The sequence below is a fragment of the Triturus cristatus genome, chromosome 10 (genome assembly GCF_964204655.1).
Source record: "Triturus cristatus chromosome 10, aTriCri1.1, whole genome shotgun sequence".
NCBI classification, from domain to species: domain Eukaryota; kingdom Metazoa; phylum Chordata; class Amphibia; order Caudata; family Salamandridae; genus Triturus; species Triturus cristatus.
This window is the reverse complement of record NC_140593.1, coordinates 1,138,416,062-1,138,435,623: the sequence shown is the minus strand read 5'-3', so window position 1 is coordinate 1,138,435,623 and position 19,562 is coordinate 1,138,416,062. Positions and strand designations below refer to the sequence as shown.

Below are 19,562 nucleotides of genomic sequence, written 5' to 3'. Positions count from 1 at the left end.
TCAGACGCGCTCGGCCCCAGTCAGTCGCAGGCCACACTCTCACTTATTAAGTCAGTGAACACCATCTGCAGCGTCCCTCTAGGTTCATCCCTCAGCCCCACCATCTTCTACACCTACATGACGCTTCTAGCCGACATCATGAGAACCCATGATCTCAACATCATATTCTACGCCGACGAGACCCAGCTCATCCTCTCGCTCTCAACAGACCCCACCACCACTAAGACCAACTTCCACAACTGCATGAAGAATGTCGCCAACTGGATGAAAGACAACTGCCTGAACTCACGAACAAGACCGAAGTGCTGATCGCTGCATCATCATGACCCGCAAACTCACCATGAAACGAAAGATCAACGCAGCCTCCTCTGCCTCCTTCCACACTCTCCGCATGCTCTGAAGAAGCTTCCAAAGGCTCCCCATCAGCACAAGAAAAACAGTCCAGCAAGCCCCAATCACCAGCCAGCTGGACTACGGCAACGCCCAGTACGCAGGAACCACCACCAAACTCATGCGAAGGCTCCAGGTGATACAGACCTCTGTGGCTAGACTGATCCTCAACCTGCCCAAAAGGACCACATCACAACACCTGAGGTGCCTCCACTGGCTCCTCGTCCAGAAAAGATGCCAATTCAAGTTAATGACACATGCCTACAAAGCCCTCCATGATCAAAGACCAGCATATATGAACCACCACCCGAACTTCCACCAACCATCCAAAAACCTTTGCTCCGCCGCCCTCGCCAAACACCATGCATCGCCATAGCCACATCGGAGGCCGCTCCTTCTCCCACCTCGTCACCAAGTCCTGCAATGCCCTGCCCTCCCTCTTCACCTCCGAACATCACCCTTGCTGATGGACTTCAGAAAGAGCCTCAAGACTGGATTTAACCCAGCCTGCTGGTGCTGCTACTATCGGGTTGATTTCTGCCCATTGTGGCATTGCAATATCTTGGTGATTTGATCACCTCTTACCTGGCATGATCTGTTGAATTATATGGATGCAGCCTTCTTGAAACTTCTCAATATCCTTGGACGGCTAATTTTCATGCTTGCCCATCTTACATTTTAATGAATTTTGGAATCCTATGCCAACCTATGCAAGAAAATAATGGGTTGGAGTGTTATTTTGAATAGAATCCTTGGACGCTCAATTGAATTCCAGTCCTGATGATGACCGTGTAACTCTACAGAGGTCGAAACGCCGTTGACGCATTGTGGCCATTAAATTTGTGAAGGACACATTATTTTGTTCTTTGCTGTTCCCTCTATGTGACATGCATTTTTGTCTGCCACTTGTCTAGTTTGTAATACACATTGTCTCTGTACCACTATATTGTATTGAGCGCCATTTTCTCAACTGTTTTAATATTTAGAAAAATAAATAAATTTGCTATATTTTTTCAGAAAGTACCATTGTATTTGGGTCTCTCTATACTTTTCCCTTTTGCACTGTTCCCTCTTTGCTATTCAAACATTGATTCATTTATTGCTTTTCATATGGTTTATAATTTTTTGTGAATATTGCCCCAGTCAGTCACAGGTTAGACGCTCTCTGCCTCAGTCAGTTGCAGGTGAGGCACACTCTGCCCCAGTCTGTCTTGTGTCAGATGCACTCTGCCCCATTCAGTCGCAGGTCAGACCCATATTCCTGGAGTCATGTGCACTCTGCTCCAGTCAGTCTCGGGGCAGACGCGCTCTGCCCCAGTCAGTCTCGGGGCAGACGCGCTCTGCCCCAGTCAGTCTCGGGGCGGACGCGCTCTGACCCAGTCAGTCTCGGGGCGGACGCGCTCTGACCCAGTCAGTCTCGGGGCGGACGCGCTCTGACCCAGTCAGTCTCGGGGCGGACGCGCTCTGACCCAGTCAGTCTCGTGCCGGACGCGCTCTGCCCCAGTCAGTCTCTGGGCGGACGCGCTCTGCCCCAGTCAGTCTCGTGCCGGACGCGCTCTGCCCCAGTCAGTCTCGGGGCGCCGCGCTCTGCCCCAGTCAGTCTCGGAGCGGGCGCGCTCTGCCCCAGTCAGTCTGTGGGCAGTCGCGTTCTGCCCCAGTCACACTCTGGGCGGGCGCACCCTGCCCCAGTCAGTCTCTGGGCGGACGCGCTCTGCCCCAGTCAGTCTCGGGGCAGACGCGCTCTGCCCCAGTCAGTCTCGGGGCAGACGCGCTCTGCCCCAGTCAGTCTCGGGGCAGACGCGCTCTGCCCCAGTCAGTCTCGGGGCAGACGCGCTCTGCCCCAGTCAGTCTCGGGGCAGACGCGCTCTGCCCCAGTCAGTCTCGGGGCAGATGCGCTCTGCCCCACTCAGTCTCGGGGCAGACGCGCTCTGCCCCAGTCAGTCTTGGGGCAGCCGCGCTCTGCCCCAGTCAGTCTCGGGGCAGCCGCGTTCTGCCCCAGTCAGTCTCTGGGCGGACGCGTTCTGCCCCAGTCAGTCTCTGGGCGGACGCGTTCTGCCCCAGTCAGTCTCTGGGCGGACGCGTTCTGCCCCAGTCAGTCTCTGGGCGGACGCACCCTGCCCATGATCTACATGCTTTTAGGATAAGGTACCCAGATGACGCTGTGTCAGACTGTGACCCGATGTTCCGCCTCTTTGTTCACCATTTTCTAATCATTGTTTTGAGGTGTGTTAGTTAACCCAACTGGTTCGACACAAACAAGTAATGCATATCCCAGCATGCACTATATTCAGAGCCACTGGAATTATGCGATTGTGCGGCTGCTGTGATTTTCTCCTAATTCTAGATTTGCCACATAATCCATCATCTGTTGCATAATCTGCAGTTTTTAACAACCAAAAAAAAGTTTGTTTCTAGCTTAACCCCTTGCATGCCCGCCCCTTTCCCCGCCCAGTGCCGCGCCTTTCATTAGCGGGCGGAGTTCATGACGAGCTGGACTCGTCATGGGCACAGCGCCACCGCAGCCCATGACGAGTCCAGCTCGTCATGGGCACTGAAGGGGTTAAATGGTTTAAATGTTACTAAAAACGCAGCGGCACAAGCTAATCCCCCCCAACCCCCCCACCCGTGGAAGGCCTTTTGCAAAGGCTGACTGGTCCCCTTTCTGTTGATTATTGCTATATTTAGGTCTTAAATTGGCACTAATGAGGTTCCCAACGCCCAGAAAGTGTTAACAACTGTAAAAAGTACAAATTAATGAAGTATTGCTATAAAAAAATTGCTTGGATAACATGCCTTTTCTTGCCGCGTAATTTACTCGCCCCTGCCGCATACTTTGGCCCTCTCCTGCCGCATAATTCCAGTGACCCTAACTGTATTGTTAAAGGAAAGCCTAGGACTTCAGATGTTTGTCCCGGTTGACATGGAGTCAGGGCTTTAAGGGGGCCGGGTCTCACCGGTGCTGAGCACCAGCAGTTATTTAAAAGGGGCCTCGAAACGGGTCTTTATCGGGCTCTGTTTTGCGTCCAGGCACTGGCGCTCTGTTTTTTTCCGGACTGCAGTGACAGCAGCACACTGCTCACTTCTCACTAGTGGAGAAGTTACGGCATGACGTCATGCCAGGTGAGCGTTGTAGGCGAAGGGAAATCCTTTAAAGAGAGTCATTTTCTCTCTGGATTTCCCTTCTCTTGTTGAAACTCAGGAGCAGCAAAACTGTCGTGGTGTCACCAGGGCTTTAAGTGGAAACTTTTTCAATAATATTACAAGCTATAGTTGCTGCTTATTTATCTTCTGTAACTAACAACCAATAACAAAGCCAATAGTCCTGACTTGTTGTGGGTATGATGTTACTTGTTGTATCATATATCTGGATGCAATGACAGGAACAGCAAAATACAAGACGGGAGGCACCCTATGCTAAGCACAGATTTTTAACTTAGGTGTTTTTTAAGCCACGCCCTTAATCACATTTGCCACTCCCATTTTTTCATCCCACTTAAAGCCCTGCATGGAGTCATTTGCTAATCTTACTTTCGGAGGCCGCAGGCTGTTTTAAATCGCCAGGCTCCGGGGATAGCGGCCCGAGCACAGAGGCGCTATGTGGCATTTTATGAAATATGCAGCTGGTTTTGCACGACAGCCCGCCAGCTCTCGCCTCCCCAGCGGCCCCTCAGATGAGAACACGCAGGGTGATGGAGCACCCCCCACCCCTCTTCACAAAAACGCCCGAGGGTCTCCCGCATATCCATTCTCATTTGTAATACCGAAGCCAACAGACATTGCCCAGCAGAGGAAGCGGAAACCGAGTGCCTGGGGCCGGGAGCTGCGGGCCATCGCCGTGTTTGAGTAAGGAAAACGCCAAGGGCGGAAGAAGAGCAAACGGGGCGGGCCACGGCTCCGAGCGCGCGTCACCAATCACAGGGCAGACCGGAGCACAGCTCTACTGCCTCAGGAAACAGCACTGCATGCCCGAGGGCACGAGCACAGGAGGGCTAATACGAACCCCCCCCTCCAGGGGTATGACCTAAGCAAACACGCAGGCCACACCTCCGAGCGCGCGTCATCAATCACAGGGCACACTGGAGCACAGCTCTACTGCATCAGGAAACAGCACTGCATGCCCGAGGGCACGAGCACAGGAGGGCAAATACGAACTCCCCCTCCAGGGGTATGACCCAAAGCAAACACGCAGGCCACACCTCCGAGCGCGCGTCACCGGGCACTGCAGGACACACTGGAGCACAGCTCTAGTACATCACGGGACAAATACTGAATAGCCGAGGACACGAGCACAGGAGGGCAACACCCCCCCCCCCCCCCCCCTCCACCGGTATAACCCAAAGCTTAGAGGGCAGGCCACAGCTCCTAGCACGCGCCACCAATGACCGGACACAGTGACAGCAGGGCTCAGTGTGGTGCAGCCTTACTGCACCAGGAAACACTGCACGCCTGACGACATGTGTACAGCACTGCACAGACACCACTCAGGGCAAGAACCCAAAGCAAACATGAAAGACCAGCAACTACGAGCAGGTGCCACCAGGCACACCAGCACCCACCCTCTTGCAGCCCCACTGCACCAGGAAACAACACTGCACGCCTGAGGGCACATGGACAGCACTGCACCGACACCCTGAGGGTTAGGTCAAAAGCAAACAGGAAGGACTAGCAATTCACCAATCACCGGGCACAGCACGACTCGCCGTGGTGCAGCTCTACTGCACCAGGAGACAACACTGCACGGATGCCCTTAGGGTAATCACCCAAAGCAGGCAGTAAGGACCAATCAACGGACACAGCGGGACTCGCCGTGGAGCAGCACCACTGCACCAAGGGTCATACACTGCACAACAGAGGAGCCACTCACAGGGCTTCAAACACACCCCAGGGGACCGGGTAGAACCCAAAGCAAGCAGAGCAGACCACAGATCAGAGCTCGCGCTACCAAACACCAGGCACAGCAGGAGACACAGTAAAGGGAAGCCACTGCACACCCGGCTGCACACTCAGAGCACTGCAAGACCAACAGAGCTACAGCCCTCAACAAACAGGAAGGAACAGGCAGCTCTGAGCAGGTGTCTGTGCCACCAACAAACACCAGGAATGGCAGGACACATCATGGAGACACAGTATAGGGAAGACACTGCACACCCGGCTGCACACTCAGAGCACTGCAAGAACAACAACAGAGCTACAGCCCTCAACAAACAGGAAGGAACAGGCAGCTCTGGGCAGGTGTCTGTGCCACCAACAAACAGCAGGACCCACCATGGAGACACAGTAAAGGGAAGACACTGCACACCCGGCTGCACACTCAGAGCACTGCAAGACCAACAGAGCTACAGCCCTCAACAAACAGGAAGGAACAGGCAGCTCTGAGCAGGTGTCTGTGCCACCAACAAACACCAGGAACGGCAGGACACATCATGGAGACACAGTAAAGGGAAGACACTGCACAGCCGGCTGCACACGCAGAGCACTGCAAGACCAACAGAGCTACAGCCCTCAACAAACAGGAAGGAACAGGCAGCTCTGTGCATTTGTCAGTATCACCATCAATCAGCAGGACACACCATGGAGACACAGTAAAGGGAAGACACTGCACACCGGACTGCACACTCAGAGCACTGCAAGACCAACAGAGCTACAACCCTCAACAAACAGGAAGAAACAGGCAGCTCTGGGCAGGTGTCTGTGCCACCAACAAACACCAGGAACAGCAGGACACACCATGGAGACACAGTAAAGGGAAGACACTGCACACCGGACTGCACACTCAGAGCACTGCAAGACCAACAGAGCTACAGCCCTCAACATATAGGAAGAAACAGGCAGCTCTGAGCAGGTGTTTGTGCCACCAACAAACAACAGGGCCCACCATGGAGACACAGTAAAGGGAAGACACTGCACACCCGGCTGCACACCGAGAGCACTGCAAGATCAGCAACAGAGCTACAGCCCTCAACAAACAGGCAGGAACAGGCAGCTCTGGGCAGGTGTCTGTGCCACCAACAAACACCAGGCACAGCAGGACACACCATGGAGACACAGTAAAGGGAAGACACTGCACACCCGGCTGCACACTCAGAGCACTGCAAGAACAGCAGAGCTACAGCCCTCAACAAACAGGAAGGAACAGGCAGCTCTGGGCAGGTGTCTGTGCCACCAACAAACACCAGGCACAGCAGGATACACCATGGAGACACAGTAAAGGGAAGACACTGCACACCCGGCTGCACACGCAGAGCACTGCAAGACCAACAGAGCTACAGCCCTCAACAAACAGGAAGGAACAGGCAGCTCTGTGCAGGTGTCTGTGCCACCAACAAACAGCAGGAACGGCAGGACCCACCATGGAGACACAGTAAAGGGAAGACACTGCACACCCGGCTGCACACTCAGAGCACTGCAAGAACAGCAGAGCTACAGCCCTCAACAAACAGGAAGGAACAGGCAGCTCTGGGCAGGTGTCTGTGCCACCAACAAACACCAGGCACAGCAGGACACACCATGGAGACACAGTAAAGGGAAGACACTGCACACCCGGCTGCACACTCAGAGCACTGCAAGAACAGCAGAGCTACAGCCCTCAACAAACAGGAAGGAACAGGCAGCTCTGGGCAGGTGTCTGTGCCACCAACAAACAGCAGGAACGGCAGGACCCACCATGGAGACACAGTAAAGGGAAGACACTAGACACACCGGCTGCACACTCAGAGCACTGCAAGACCAACAGAGCTACAGCCCTCAACAAACAGGAAGGAACAGGCAGCTCTGTGCAGGTGTTTGTGCCACCAACAAACACCAGGAACGGCAGGACACAGCATGGAGACACAGTAAAGGGAAGACACTGCACACCCGGCTGCACACCGAGAGCTCTGCAAGACCAACAGAGCTAAGGCCCTCAACAAACAGGAAGGAACAGGCAGCTCTGGGCAGGTGTCAGTGTCACCAGTAAACACCAGGAACGTCAGGACACACCATGGAGACACAGTAAAGGGAAGACACTGCACACCCGGCTGCACACCGAGAGCACTGCAAGATCAGCAACAGAGCTACAGCCCTCAACAAACAGGAAGGAACAGGCAGCTCTGGGCAGGTGTCTGTGCCACCAACAAACACCAGGCACAGCAGGACACACCATGGAGACACAGTAAAGGGAAGACACTGCACACCCGGCTGCACACTCAGAGCACTGCAAGACCAACAGAGCTACAGCCCTCAACAAACAGGAAGGAACAGGCAGCTCTGGGCAGGTGTCTGTGCCACCAACAAACACCAGGCACAGCAGGACACACCATGGAGACACAGTAAAGGGAAGACACTGCACACCCGGCTGCACACTCAGAGCACTGCAAGACCAACAGAGCTACAGCCCTCAACAAACAGGAAGGAACAGGCAGCTCTGGGCAGGTGTCTGTGCCACCAACAAACAGCAGGAACGGCAGGACCCACCATGGAGACACAGTAAAGGGAAGACACTAGACACACCGGCTGCACACTCAGAGCACTGCAAGACCAACAGAGCTACAGCCCTCAACAAACAGGAAGGAACAGGCAGCTCTGTGCAGGTGTTTGTGCCACCAACAAACACCAGGAACGGCAGGACACAGCATGGAGACACAGTAAAGGGAAGACACTGCACACCCGGCTGCACACCGAGAGCTCTGCAAGACCAACAGAGCTAAGGCCCTCAACAAACAGGAAGGAACAGGCAGCTCTGGGCAGGTGTCTGTGCCACCAACAAACAGCAGGAACGGCAGGACCCACCATGGAGACACAGTAAAGGGAAGACACTAGACACACCGGCTGCACACTCAGAGCACTGCAAGACCAACAGAGCTACAGCCCTCAACAAACAGGAAGGAACAGGCAGCTCTGGGCAGGTGTCTGTGCCACCAACAAACACCAGGAACAGCAGGATACACCATGGAGACACAGTAAAGGGAAGACACTGCACACCCGGCTGCACACGCAGAGCACTGCAAGACCAACAGAGCTACAGCCCTCAACAAACAGGAAGGAACAGGCAGCTCTGTGCAGGTGTCTGTGCCACCAACAAACAGCAGGAACGGCAGGACCCACCATGGAGACACAGTAAAGGGAAGACACTGCACACCTGGCTGCACACTCAGAGCACTGCAAGACCAACAGAGCTACAACCCTCAACAAACAGGAAGGAACAGGCAGCTCTGGGCAGGTGTCAGTGTCACCAGTAAACACCAGGAACGTCAGGACACACCATGGAGACACAGTAAAGGGAAGACACTGCACACCCGGCTGCACACTCAGAGCACTGCAAGAACAGCAACAGAGCTACAGCCCTCAACAAACAGGAAGAAACAGGCAGCTCTGTGCAGGTGTCAGTGTCACCAGTAAACACCAGGCATAACTGGACACACTAAGGGGCCGGACATTACTCGCCCAAGGGCGAGCCAGGGGTCCACTCAGGGCACATCGAAGGGCACCTTCAGGGCACACCAAGGGAGCTCCAGATTCATCCCCGACCAAGCAGGAAGAAAGCAGCAGTTCTGGGCAGACAACAATAACACTAGGCACTGCCCGAGGCACAGAGCAGCAGGCACTGCACAGCCGTGGCCACCCCCAGAGGACTCACTGTCGGACCTACAGCCCGGAGCAGGAAGGGAAATACAGGCAGCTGAGAGCAGTTCTCACTGGCTGCCCTGGCGCTCACCAAGGGGAGGGGTGTGTTCAGCTTCAAGGTGTCATGGGGTTGGGAGGCAAGCTGCACACTGAAGGGCTCACTCACAGCCCTGCACAAGGAAAGCCAAAGGAGGAGCCCAGAGAGGACAGGATGCCCTGAGCAGAGGTCATCAAGTACAGTGGACCGGCACCGCGGACTACGGTCACTGCACACTCGCAGCAGAGCACACGGAGTGTCAGAGGCACAGCTGAAGAAAACACGGAAAGGCCTGAGCTCCGAGCAGGCGTTGAGCACCAGATACAACAGGGCACACCTACAGCACTGCACATCAAGGCGTTCACTGACAGCACCAGGGAACCCCCCCCCGCACCCTCAGGGCATGCATGCCCGCAGCACCCACAAGGTAGAAGCGAAGGGACGAGGAAGGCACTCACAGCAGCTTTGGGGTGTGCATACTCCGCTGCACCCACAGGTACCACCCACTCGAAGCAGTGGTGCATCCTGGATTCAGCACTTAATTTGCGCCGGTTCTTGGTGGTGGTGGGCACCGACACTTGTTGATGGGGACCAATAAGTAATTTTCACCAGACTGCCCCAGAGCAAGAGAGAGAAAAAAAAGCAGGAAAACAAAGATAGGGAAACATAACATACCATATGTATTTGTAAAGCGCAAGTTCACCTGTGGACACCCTGGCTCTGAATAACAGATGTTTATTGTTACGTAACTCAATGGTACTCATTTTATTGACCTCAAAAGGTTAAAAGGTTGAGTGGTCCTGCCAGGATTTGAATCTGTGACCATAAAGTCAAATTCTGGCCCCTACATTGGACGCATTAGTCCACTAAGCAACCACACCCGGCTGAAACAGTGAAAAACAGGCGGGAACAAGAATGAAAAAGAACCTACGGTATTGAGATAAACAGACACGAAGTGAAGTGCAGGGTGGCAGAAGAAAGAGGCAGGAGGTGGAATCAAGACTCCGCAACCATGGTGTCCAGCAACCCCACCACTCAGCAGCAGACCCCCCCACGTATGATTTGTTTTTTATAAATTAAATACTGCCCTAGTTAACACTTCTTGAGACAGCCTGACAGCACCTTTCCAAACACAGCAATAGGATGCGATCTGTCAGAAGCACCCAAGATAAACCAACCCACCACAACCACCAATCACATGCAACGCAGAGTACGTCAGCCTCCAGGGACCATGAAAACCAGGACAAGCTCGACGGGTCACTCTTACCTTGACACTGGAATCCTTGCTTTCCAAATCCCCTGTAATAAAATAAATATATAGATGTTTAGATATTCAATAGCCCCTCAGATCTGAACCATCCCAACTACCCAACCACATCCGCACACACTGATCAAGCCACTTAAATACCCCAGCATCTCAGCTACCCACTTAACACAGCAATAGACGCCCCGTGTCCCCAGGTACCCAACATGTCAGTACTGCACTCTCTAATTCAACCCACAAATCACAGAAACGCAGACTGCCATCCACCCAAACGTTCAAGCACAACAAACACCGCTGCATTGTATACTGCCAGAACCACAAACGTTCAAGCAATGTGTGCTGAATGCACCACATATATACAACACTGTACACTGGCAGCAGTGGGAGGATCAAAATAATGTATACAATCAGTGGGGCACATAATCAAATGCCACATGCGGCCGGCTCAACAAGTATGTGAAGACAATTTAATTAAAGTTTATTGGCATAGTTAATAAACATCATTCTATACAGTTGCTAAAAAACCAAATCATTTCCTATGTGTTCATTTAAGATACAGAGAAAAAAACATTTTCTTTGGTAAGGTATTCATTCATCAATCAAAAATTGCCGCCATTTGAAAGGCTGTAAAAATACCTTCATAATACACTCATTTGTGGTCACAAAAGTAAAACATAAAAACCTTTTCAGAACCGTAAAGTCACCCATTTAAAAGTCTCCACAGTTTAGTTTTATTGTGTGTAGAACTGTAGGTGCCCTCAAGACCCGATTGCCCATGTGGCACCTTCCCAGTGGTTTTCAAAGGATAGTTTTAATGTTTGATTGAACCTCCTATTACATGTTATAGCGTACACTGAATTAGTGTCAATATAAAGCGCGAGTGACGTATGCCGAACAAGGTTCTGAAGAGTAGCCTGTCCTTGGTTCTTCATCGGCCCAGATCTCAGCATAACTTTGCTCGTTCACAGATAGTGAGTGTCTTGCTGCTTCGTAGGCCCTCTCGAAGCGAACAATGTTCTTAGAGGTAGCCCGTCCTCGCTCCTTCATTGGCCCAGATCTCAGCCTGAGTTTGTTCGTTAATGGGTAAAGTGCAAGTGACTTGGGCAAACCAGCGTTCTTTAAAAAGCAGGCAGTCCTAGCTGCTTCGTTGGCCTTCTAAAATCGAGGTACAAAGTGCAGGTGAGTTGTGCTGTGCGATGCTCCAGAGACACCCGAGCTTGCACGCTCACGGGCGAAGTGCAGGCAACTTGTTACTATGTTACTGGGTACTTATAGAGCACGCGGCTACTCCTAAGAGTGTCCCGGGGCTAAGAAAAGAGAACCAGTGACAGAACCGAACAGGCCGCTGACCTATTGTGCAAACAGCCAGGTTTTTAAACCGCGTCTAAAGCTGAGGAGGTCCTGTGCCTGACGCAAGGCTGGAGGCATGTTATTCCAGAGCCGAGAGGCCACCACTTGAAAAGACCGCCCTCCCAAACGAGAGCGGGAGAACCTTGGGATCTGCGAGAGTAGCTGATTGGAAGACCTCAGACTTCTAGATGGAACATAGTGCTGGCACCTGTTTCTCAGATATAAGGCCCCAATATTGTGGAAGGCCTTATAAGCCAACACCAAGGCCTTGAAATTTGCCCTCTTGCGTACTGAAAGCCAATGCAAGGACTTCAGGTGAGGAGTCATGTGTGTCCTGAGGTCCACCATAAGTATGGCTCTAGCCGCAGCATTTTGTACCACCTGGAGGCGGCCAAGAAGATAGTCCGGAAGGCCGACTTAAAGAACGTTTACATAATCAAGGCAGGACAGACTCAGTGCTTGTACTACTGTTTTCCTGCGGGAAACTGGAAGTAGCGGGAGGAAGTTTCGCAGCATTTTAAGTAGGCCAAAACATGTGCCAGCCACAGCCTGAACCTGGGATTTCATGGACATACCCGTGTCCAATTTTACCCCAAGATTCTTGACAGTTGTGGCTGAGGTAGCAGGAGGAGACATGTTCTGTGGCCACCAATCACGCCACTCTTCCCCCGGGTTCAGACCAAAGAAGATAATTTCTGATTTCTCCGAATTGCACAGTAGTTGATTCTGTTTAAACCACTCAAATACTGCTGACAAGCAGGTGTTTATCTCGTTCCCATTGAGGGCCTCATCCTTACCACACGTGAACAACAGTTGTGCATCATCAGCGTAAGAAATGATTTTAGCGCCGTAGTGTTCTGCCAATGGTGCCAAGGGGGCCATAAACACATTGAACAAAGTGGGGCTTAAAATAGATCCCTGTGGAACACCTACATTCAGTGGCAGGATAGGGGCCGCAAAAGGGGGAGACCAAACTGTTTGCAGACGATTTTCCAGATAATATCTGAATCACTGCAGGACTGTGCCCCCAATACCACATCCTTGGAGTCTACCCAAAAGGAGGTCATGGGGCACGGTATCAAAAGCTGCGGATAGGTCCAACAGTATCAAAACTGCCTTCCCTCCTTTATCAAGTGTGGGTTTAATGGATTCAGAGATTTCCGAAAGGGCTGTTTCAGTACTGAAATTAGCTCGGAACCCTGATTGGCTTGGATGTAATACACAGTTGGTCTCAACAAACTCCGCAACAACCTTATTTACAAATTTCTCAAGGACCGTCGTGGAGAAAAAAGGCAGCAACGAAATTGGCCTGTAGTTACTTACTGGCTACAGCACGGTAGGCGGAAGCTTTTTTTTTTTGAAGAGGGAGCATTTTCCCGTGCTTCCAACTATCCGGCATCACTCCTTCAGCCAGAGAGAGGTTCAGAACCTTGTTGACGGCCGGGTTCATCACCTCTGCAACAGATGCCAGTATTTCCGCAGGGCAGGGGTCTGAGGGTGAGCCTGATTTCAGTGATTTCATTATCTTTAGTGAGTCATCCAGCGTGATTGGAGGAAAGTGCAATAGGGATCCACCAGCGTTGGGTAAAGCAGGGGGGAGCTTATCAAAAATGGCTGCTGTGGCGGTGGGTGCTTCACCAAGCGTAGCTTGGATGGTAGTGATCTTTGTATAGAAATAGTGTGCAATGCTGGTCGTCCATTCATTTGTGGGAATAAAAATACTTTTTGTTGCGCATGGGGCAGAGAAATTTTTGACAATTTTGAACAGTTCCTTACTTTTATTGCCTGCTTTATCTGTTTTTAAAGGACAGGAAGTTCTTTTTTTCCAAGCAAACTTTAGCATAGTGGCCTTTTAATGCCACTTTATAAGTTAACTTATCCACAGAACTATAGTCCATTCTCCAAGCTCTCTCCAGACGTTTGCAGAAACTTCTGCTTTTCCTAAGAGTCTCAGTGAACCATGGGGCTGAGGCTCTGCCACCATTAGCTGCACGGGACTTAGGAGGAGCAAGCTTATTCGCACGGGATTCCAGCCAGCTTTCTAATGAACATGCATCGTTCCTTAAATTGTCACTGTAACAGATAGGATGAGTTTTAAGTGCATTGCCTAGTGCTGCCACGGTCATCTGATTAAAAGGTCTAAAACTTCTGGTGCGCGACGTACATTGTATTTGAGACTGAAACGATTTTTTATTTATTCTGAATGTAAGTAGGCAATGGTCTGACCATACAATAGGGCAGGGCGGGTCCATTTCAATCTTATCCCTTGAAAAAACCTGATCAAGGGTGTGGCCCCTTTCATGCGTACGGGTGAAAACATACGGGGTAAGGTTTAACATGCTGAAAGATTCATACAGGTTCAAAGACTCCGGGTCAGTGCATTCATCCATCTCCCAAGTACCAGACATTGTTTGTATTTTGCAATAATAGGTGCAATAGCGTTGCCTATTGACTCCAGGAAACGTGTCGCCTGTCCTGGAGGCCGATAAATTATAGTGCCTGCAATTGACTGGTGGGCAGATACCAGTAACAGGAAGCCGAGACTCTCAGCACCATCCAACTCTAAAGTGGGTAGTGCAGTGCACGTAAACGAATTTTTAGAAATGATGGCTACTCCCCCACACGACCACCCAACCTATCTTTTCTTAGTAACAGGTAGCCTGTGGAGATGGCGTTCGCAATAGTAGGATTGGACCCTGCATGTAGCCATGTCTCCGTCAGAAACATAACATCAGGTTTAAGCTCAGTAAGCATATCAAAGATTTGAAACTCGTGCCGTGCATACGTGAATACTGTAGATCGTCATCACTGCATGTAAATAAATATTGAATAAGACCAGAACCACAAACATCCAGCCAGTGTACCCTACCAGCATGGCAACAACCCGAGGCCTGACAATGTACGCTTCAAGGGGCTCAAACACCACAACAATGTACACTACAACCATTGCAACAACCCGAGGCCTAACAATGCACGCTGCAAGACCTCAAACTCCACAACAATGTACAGCACCAGCATTGCGACGATCCGAGGCCTTCCATGTCTAAACAATATACAATGCAAGGACCTCAAACAACACAACAATGTACACTACCAGCTTTGCAATGATCCAAGGCCTTCCACGTCCAAACAATGCTCGCTGTACCGGCCTCTAATACCACAACAATGTAAGCTACCAGCATTGCAATGATTCAAGGCCATACACGTCCAAACAATGCACACTGCATGGACCTGGAATACCACAACAATGGACACTACCAGCATTGCAACAATCCAAGGCCTTCCATGTCCAAACAATATAAGCTGCAAGTGCCTAAAAAACACCAAAACAATGTACACTACCAGCATTGCAACAAACCGAGGCCTTACATGTCAAAACAATGCACGCTGAAAGGTCCTCAAAAACCACACAATGTACACTACCAGAATTGGAATGATCCATGGCCTAACATGTCCAATGTACGTTGCAAGAGCCTCAAATAATGCAACAATGTACACTACCAGCATTGCAACGATCCAAGGCCTTACATGTCCAAACAACGTACTCTGCAAGGGCCTGGAATGCCACAACAATGTACACTGCCACCATTGCAACTATCGAAGGCCGTACCCGTCCAAACAATGCATGCTGCAAGGGCCTCAAATATCACAACAATGTAGGCTACCAGCATTGCAACGACCCAAGGCCGTACACATCCAAACAATGCACACTGCAGCGGCCTCAAATATCACATCAATGTAGGCTACCAGCATTGCAACGACCCAAGGCCGTACACATCCAAACAATGAACGCTGCAACGGCCTCAAATATCACATCAATGTACACTACCTGCATTGCAACGATCCAAGGCCTTCCATGTCCAAACAATGCACACTGCATGGGTCTCGAATACCACACCAATGTACGCTACCAGCATTGCAACGAGCTGAGGCTTTACATGTCCAAGCAGTGCATACTGCAAGGGCCTCAAAAGCCACAACAATGTACACTACTACCATTGCAATGATTCAAGGCCTTACACGTCCAAACAATGCACGCTGCAAGGGCCACTAATACCACAACAGTGTACACTACTAGCATTGGAATGTTCCAAGGCTTAACATGTCCAATGTACACTGCAAGAGCCTCAAATGAGGCAACAATGTACACTACTACCATTGCAATGATTCAAGGCCTTACACGTCCAAACAATGCACACTGCATGGGTCTCGAATACCACAACAATGGACACTACCAGCATTGCAACAATCCAAGGCCTTACATGTCAAAACAATGCACGCTGAAAGGTCCTCAAAAACCACACAATGTACACTACCAGCATTGGAACGATCCAAGGCCTAACATGTCCAATGTACGTTGCAAGAGCCTCAAATAATGCAACAATGTACACTACCAGCATTGCAACGATCCAAGGCCTTACATGTCCAAACAACGTACTCTGCAAGGGCCTGGAATGCCACACCAATGTACACTGCCACCATTGCAACTATCGAAGGCCGTACCCGTCCAAACAATGCATGCTGCAAGGGCCTCAAATATCACAACAATGTAGGCCACCAGCATTGCAATGACCCAAGGCCGTACACGTCCAAACAATGCACGCTGCAATGACCTCAAATATCACAACAATGTACACTACCAGCATTGCAATGACCCAAGGCCGTACCCGTCCAAACAATGCACGCTGCAAGGGCCTCAAATATCACAACAATGTAGGCTACCAGCATTGCAACGACCCAAGGCCGTACACATCCAAACAATGCACGCTGCAACGGCCTCAAATATCACATCAATGTAGGCTACCAGCATTGCAACGACCCAAGGCCGTACACATCCAAACAATGCACGCTGCAACGGCCTCAAATATCACATCAATGTACACTACCTGCATTGCAACGATCCAAGTCCTTCCATGTCCAAACAATGCACACTGCATGGGTCTCGAATACTACAACAATGTACGCTACCAGCATTGCAACAAGCTGAGGTTTTACATGTCCAAGCCGTGCATACTGCAAGGGCCTCAAAAGCCACAACAATGTACACTACTACCATTGCAATGATTCAAGGCCTTACACGTCCAAACAATGCACGCTGCAAGGGCCACTAATACCACAACAGTGTACACTACTAGCATTGGAATGTTCCAAGGCTTAACATGTCCAATGTACACTGCAAGAGCCTCAAATGAGGCAACAATGTACACTACCAGCATTGCAACGACCCAAGGCCTTACAAGTCCAAACAATGTACTCTTCAAGGGCCTGGAATATCACAACAATGTACACTACCAGCATTGCAAAGATCCATGGCCTTACATGTCTGATGTACTCTGCAAGGGCCTCAAACACCACAACAATGTACACTACCAGCATTTCAACGACCAGAGGCCTTCCATGTCCAAACAATATAAGCTGCAAGTGCCTCATAAAACAAAATCAATGTACACTACCAGCATTGAAACAATCCAAGACCTTACATGTCCAAATAATGCATACTGTACGGGCCTCGAATACCACAACAATGTACACTACCAGCATTGCAACGATCCAAAGCCTTACATGTCCAATGCACGCTGAAAGGGCCTCAAAAACAACAACAATGTACACTACCAGCATTGAACAATCCAAGGCCTAACATGTCCAATGTACGCAGCAAGAGCCTCAAATACCACAACAATGGACACTACCAGCACTGGAAAAATCCAAGGGCTTTCATGTCCAAACAATGCACACTGCATGGGCCTCAAATACCACAACAACATACGCTACCAGCATTGCAACTATCGAAGGCCTTACACATCCAAACACTGCACGCTGTAAGGGCCTAAAATATCACAACAATCTAGGCCACCAGCATTACAACGAGCCGAGGCCTTACACATCTAAACAATGCACACTGCAAGGGCCTCAAATACCACAACAATGTATGCTACCAGCATTGCAACGATCCAAGGCCTTCCACGTCCAAACCATGTACTCTGCAAGGGCTTGGAATGCCACACCAATGTACACTGCCAGCATTGCAACTATCGATGGCTGTACCCATCCAAACAATGCATGCTGCAAGGGCCTCAAATATCACAACAATGTACACTACCAGCATTGCAACGATCCAAGGCCTTCCATGTCCAAACAATGCACACTGCATGGGTCTCGAATACCACAACAATGTACGCTACCAGCATTGCAACGAGCGGAGGCTTTACATGTCCAAGCAGTGCATACTGCAAGGGCCTCAAATATCACAACAATGTACACTACCAGCATTGCAACGATCCAAGGCCTTCCATGTCCAAACAATGCACACTGCATGGGTCTTGAATACCACAACAACAATGGCACTATAGACTAACCTCCTGAGGCGGAAGCCGGGAGTTCGTGCTTTGCTGGCATTTTCCCCATTATTTTCTTTTAAACTTAATTGCGTCGTATTTTAAATCTTGGCTGATGTTGTGACAGTGACCACGCTGGATAGTTAGTGGTTGTGTGCTTCCTATCTGACCACAATACTCACACTTGAATCAGGCAGACATATTGGGTGGGGTGCATACTTATAGTGACTAGAGACAAACGACTAGCGCGCTAAGACGACCATGACTGCGCGTGCGCACTGCACTATAGACTAACCTCCTGAGGCGGAAGCCGGGAGTTCGTGCTTTGCTTTGCTGGCATTTTCCCCATTATTTTCTTTTAAACTTAATTGCGTTGTATTTTAAATCTTGGCTGATGTTGTGACAGTGACCACGCTGGATAGTTAGTGGTTGTGTGCTTCCTATCTGACCACAATACTCACACGTGAATCAGGCAGACATATTGGGTGGGGTGCATACTTATAGTGACTAGAGACAAACGACTAGCGCGCTAAGACGACCATGACTGCGCGTGCGCACTGCACTATAGACTAACCTCCTGAGGCGGAAGCCGGGAGTTCGTGCTTTGCTTTGCTGGCATTTTCCCCATTATTTTCTTTTAAACTTAATTGCGTTGTATTTTAAATCTTGGCTGATGTTGTGACAGTGACCACGCTGGATAGTTAGTGGTTGTGTGCTTCCTATCTGACCACAATACTCACACTTGAATCAGGCAGACATATTGGGTGGGGTGCATACTTATAGTGACTAGAGACAAACGACTAGCGCGCTAAGACGACCATGACTGCGCGTGCGCACTGCACTATAGACTAACCTCCTGAGGCGGAAGCCGGGAGTTCGTGCTTTGCTTTGCTGGTATTTTCCCCATTATTTTCTTTTAAACTTAATTGCGTCGTATTTTAAATCTTGGCTGATGTTGTGACAGTGACCACGCTGGATAATTAGCGGTTGTGTGCTTCCTATCTGACCACAATACTCACATTTGAATCAGGCAGACATATTGGGTGGGGTGCATACTTAGCGCGCTAGTCGTTTGTCTCTAGTTGCTATAAGACGACCATGACTGCGCGTGCGCGCCGACAGCGCGCCGACAGCGCGCCTAGGGCGCGCTAAAGGCAAGCCCGTCTGCGCCCGTCCACGTCCAGCCGCGTCCAGGTACAGGAGAGGCTGCCGCTCCTCTGGTAAATAGCGGTAGCAGTCGTATTACTTACTCTGCAGACTCTCTACGGGCCATAAGAGATGCCTGGACCCAAAAGAGCCATAAGTATATCATTTGTTCTCAGAGCTTTCCTAGAGCATTGGAAGGCCCGGTCGCTTGTTTGACCTGTCGATTCTCTACGAAGACCCGTTTAGGGGATCTGCGCCAAGGGGGAGTGACCCCTGCTTACTCTATAGCAGGGTCAAACAATGTGTTGTGCAACGTAAGGTCCCTTGCCAAACATCCATTTGAAATTTGGGATCTTATCACCACGAATAGCCCTGCCTTATGTTTTCTTACAGAAACTTGGCTTAATTCCACGAACCATCGGCAGCTTTATCTGGCTAT

At 50.5% G+C, this 19,562-nt stretch overlaps 1 protein-coding gene and 1 long non-coding RNA gene across 3 annotated transcripts in view; one reads left to right on the top strand and one right to left on the bottom strand.

Moving 5' to 3' along the window:
- Positions 1–19,562, top strand: part of LOC146796757 (uncharacterized) — an 82,527-nt gene that overhangs the window by 26,135 nt on the left and 36,830 nt on the right. The window lies entirely within an intron of this gene.
- PRKCB (protein kinase C beta) overlaps positions 1–19,562 on the bottom strand; it is a 1,047,370-nt gene that overhangs the window by 1,012,560 nt on the left and 15,248 nt on the right. For both annotated transcript variants that reach the window (XM_085629465.1, XM_085629464.1), the window contains exon 2: positions 10,296–10,327. In XM_085629465.1, coding sequence (XP_085485591.1) covers positions 10,296–10,327 — 32 coding nt within the window. The remainder of the gene's footprint in view (positions 1–10,295; positions 10,328–19,562) is intronic.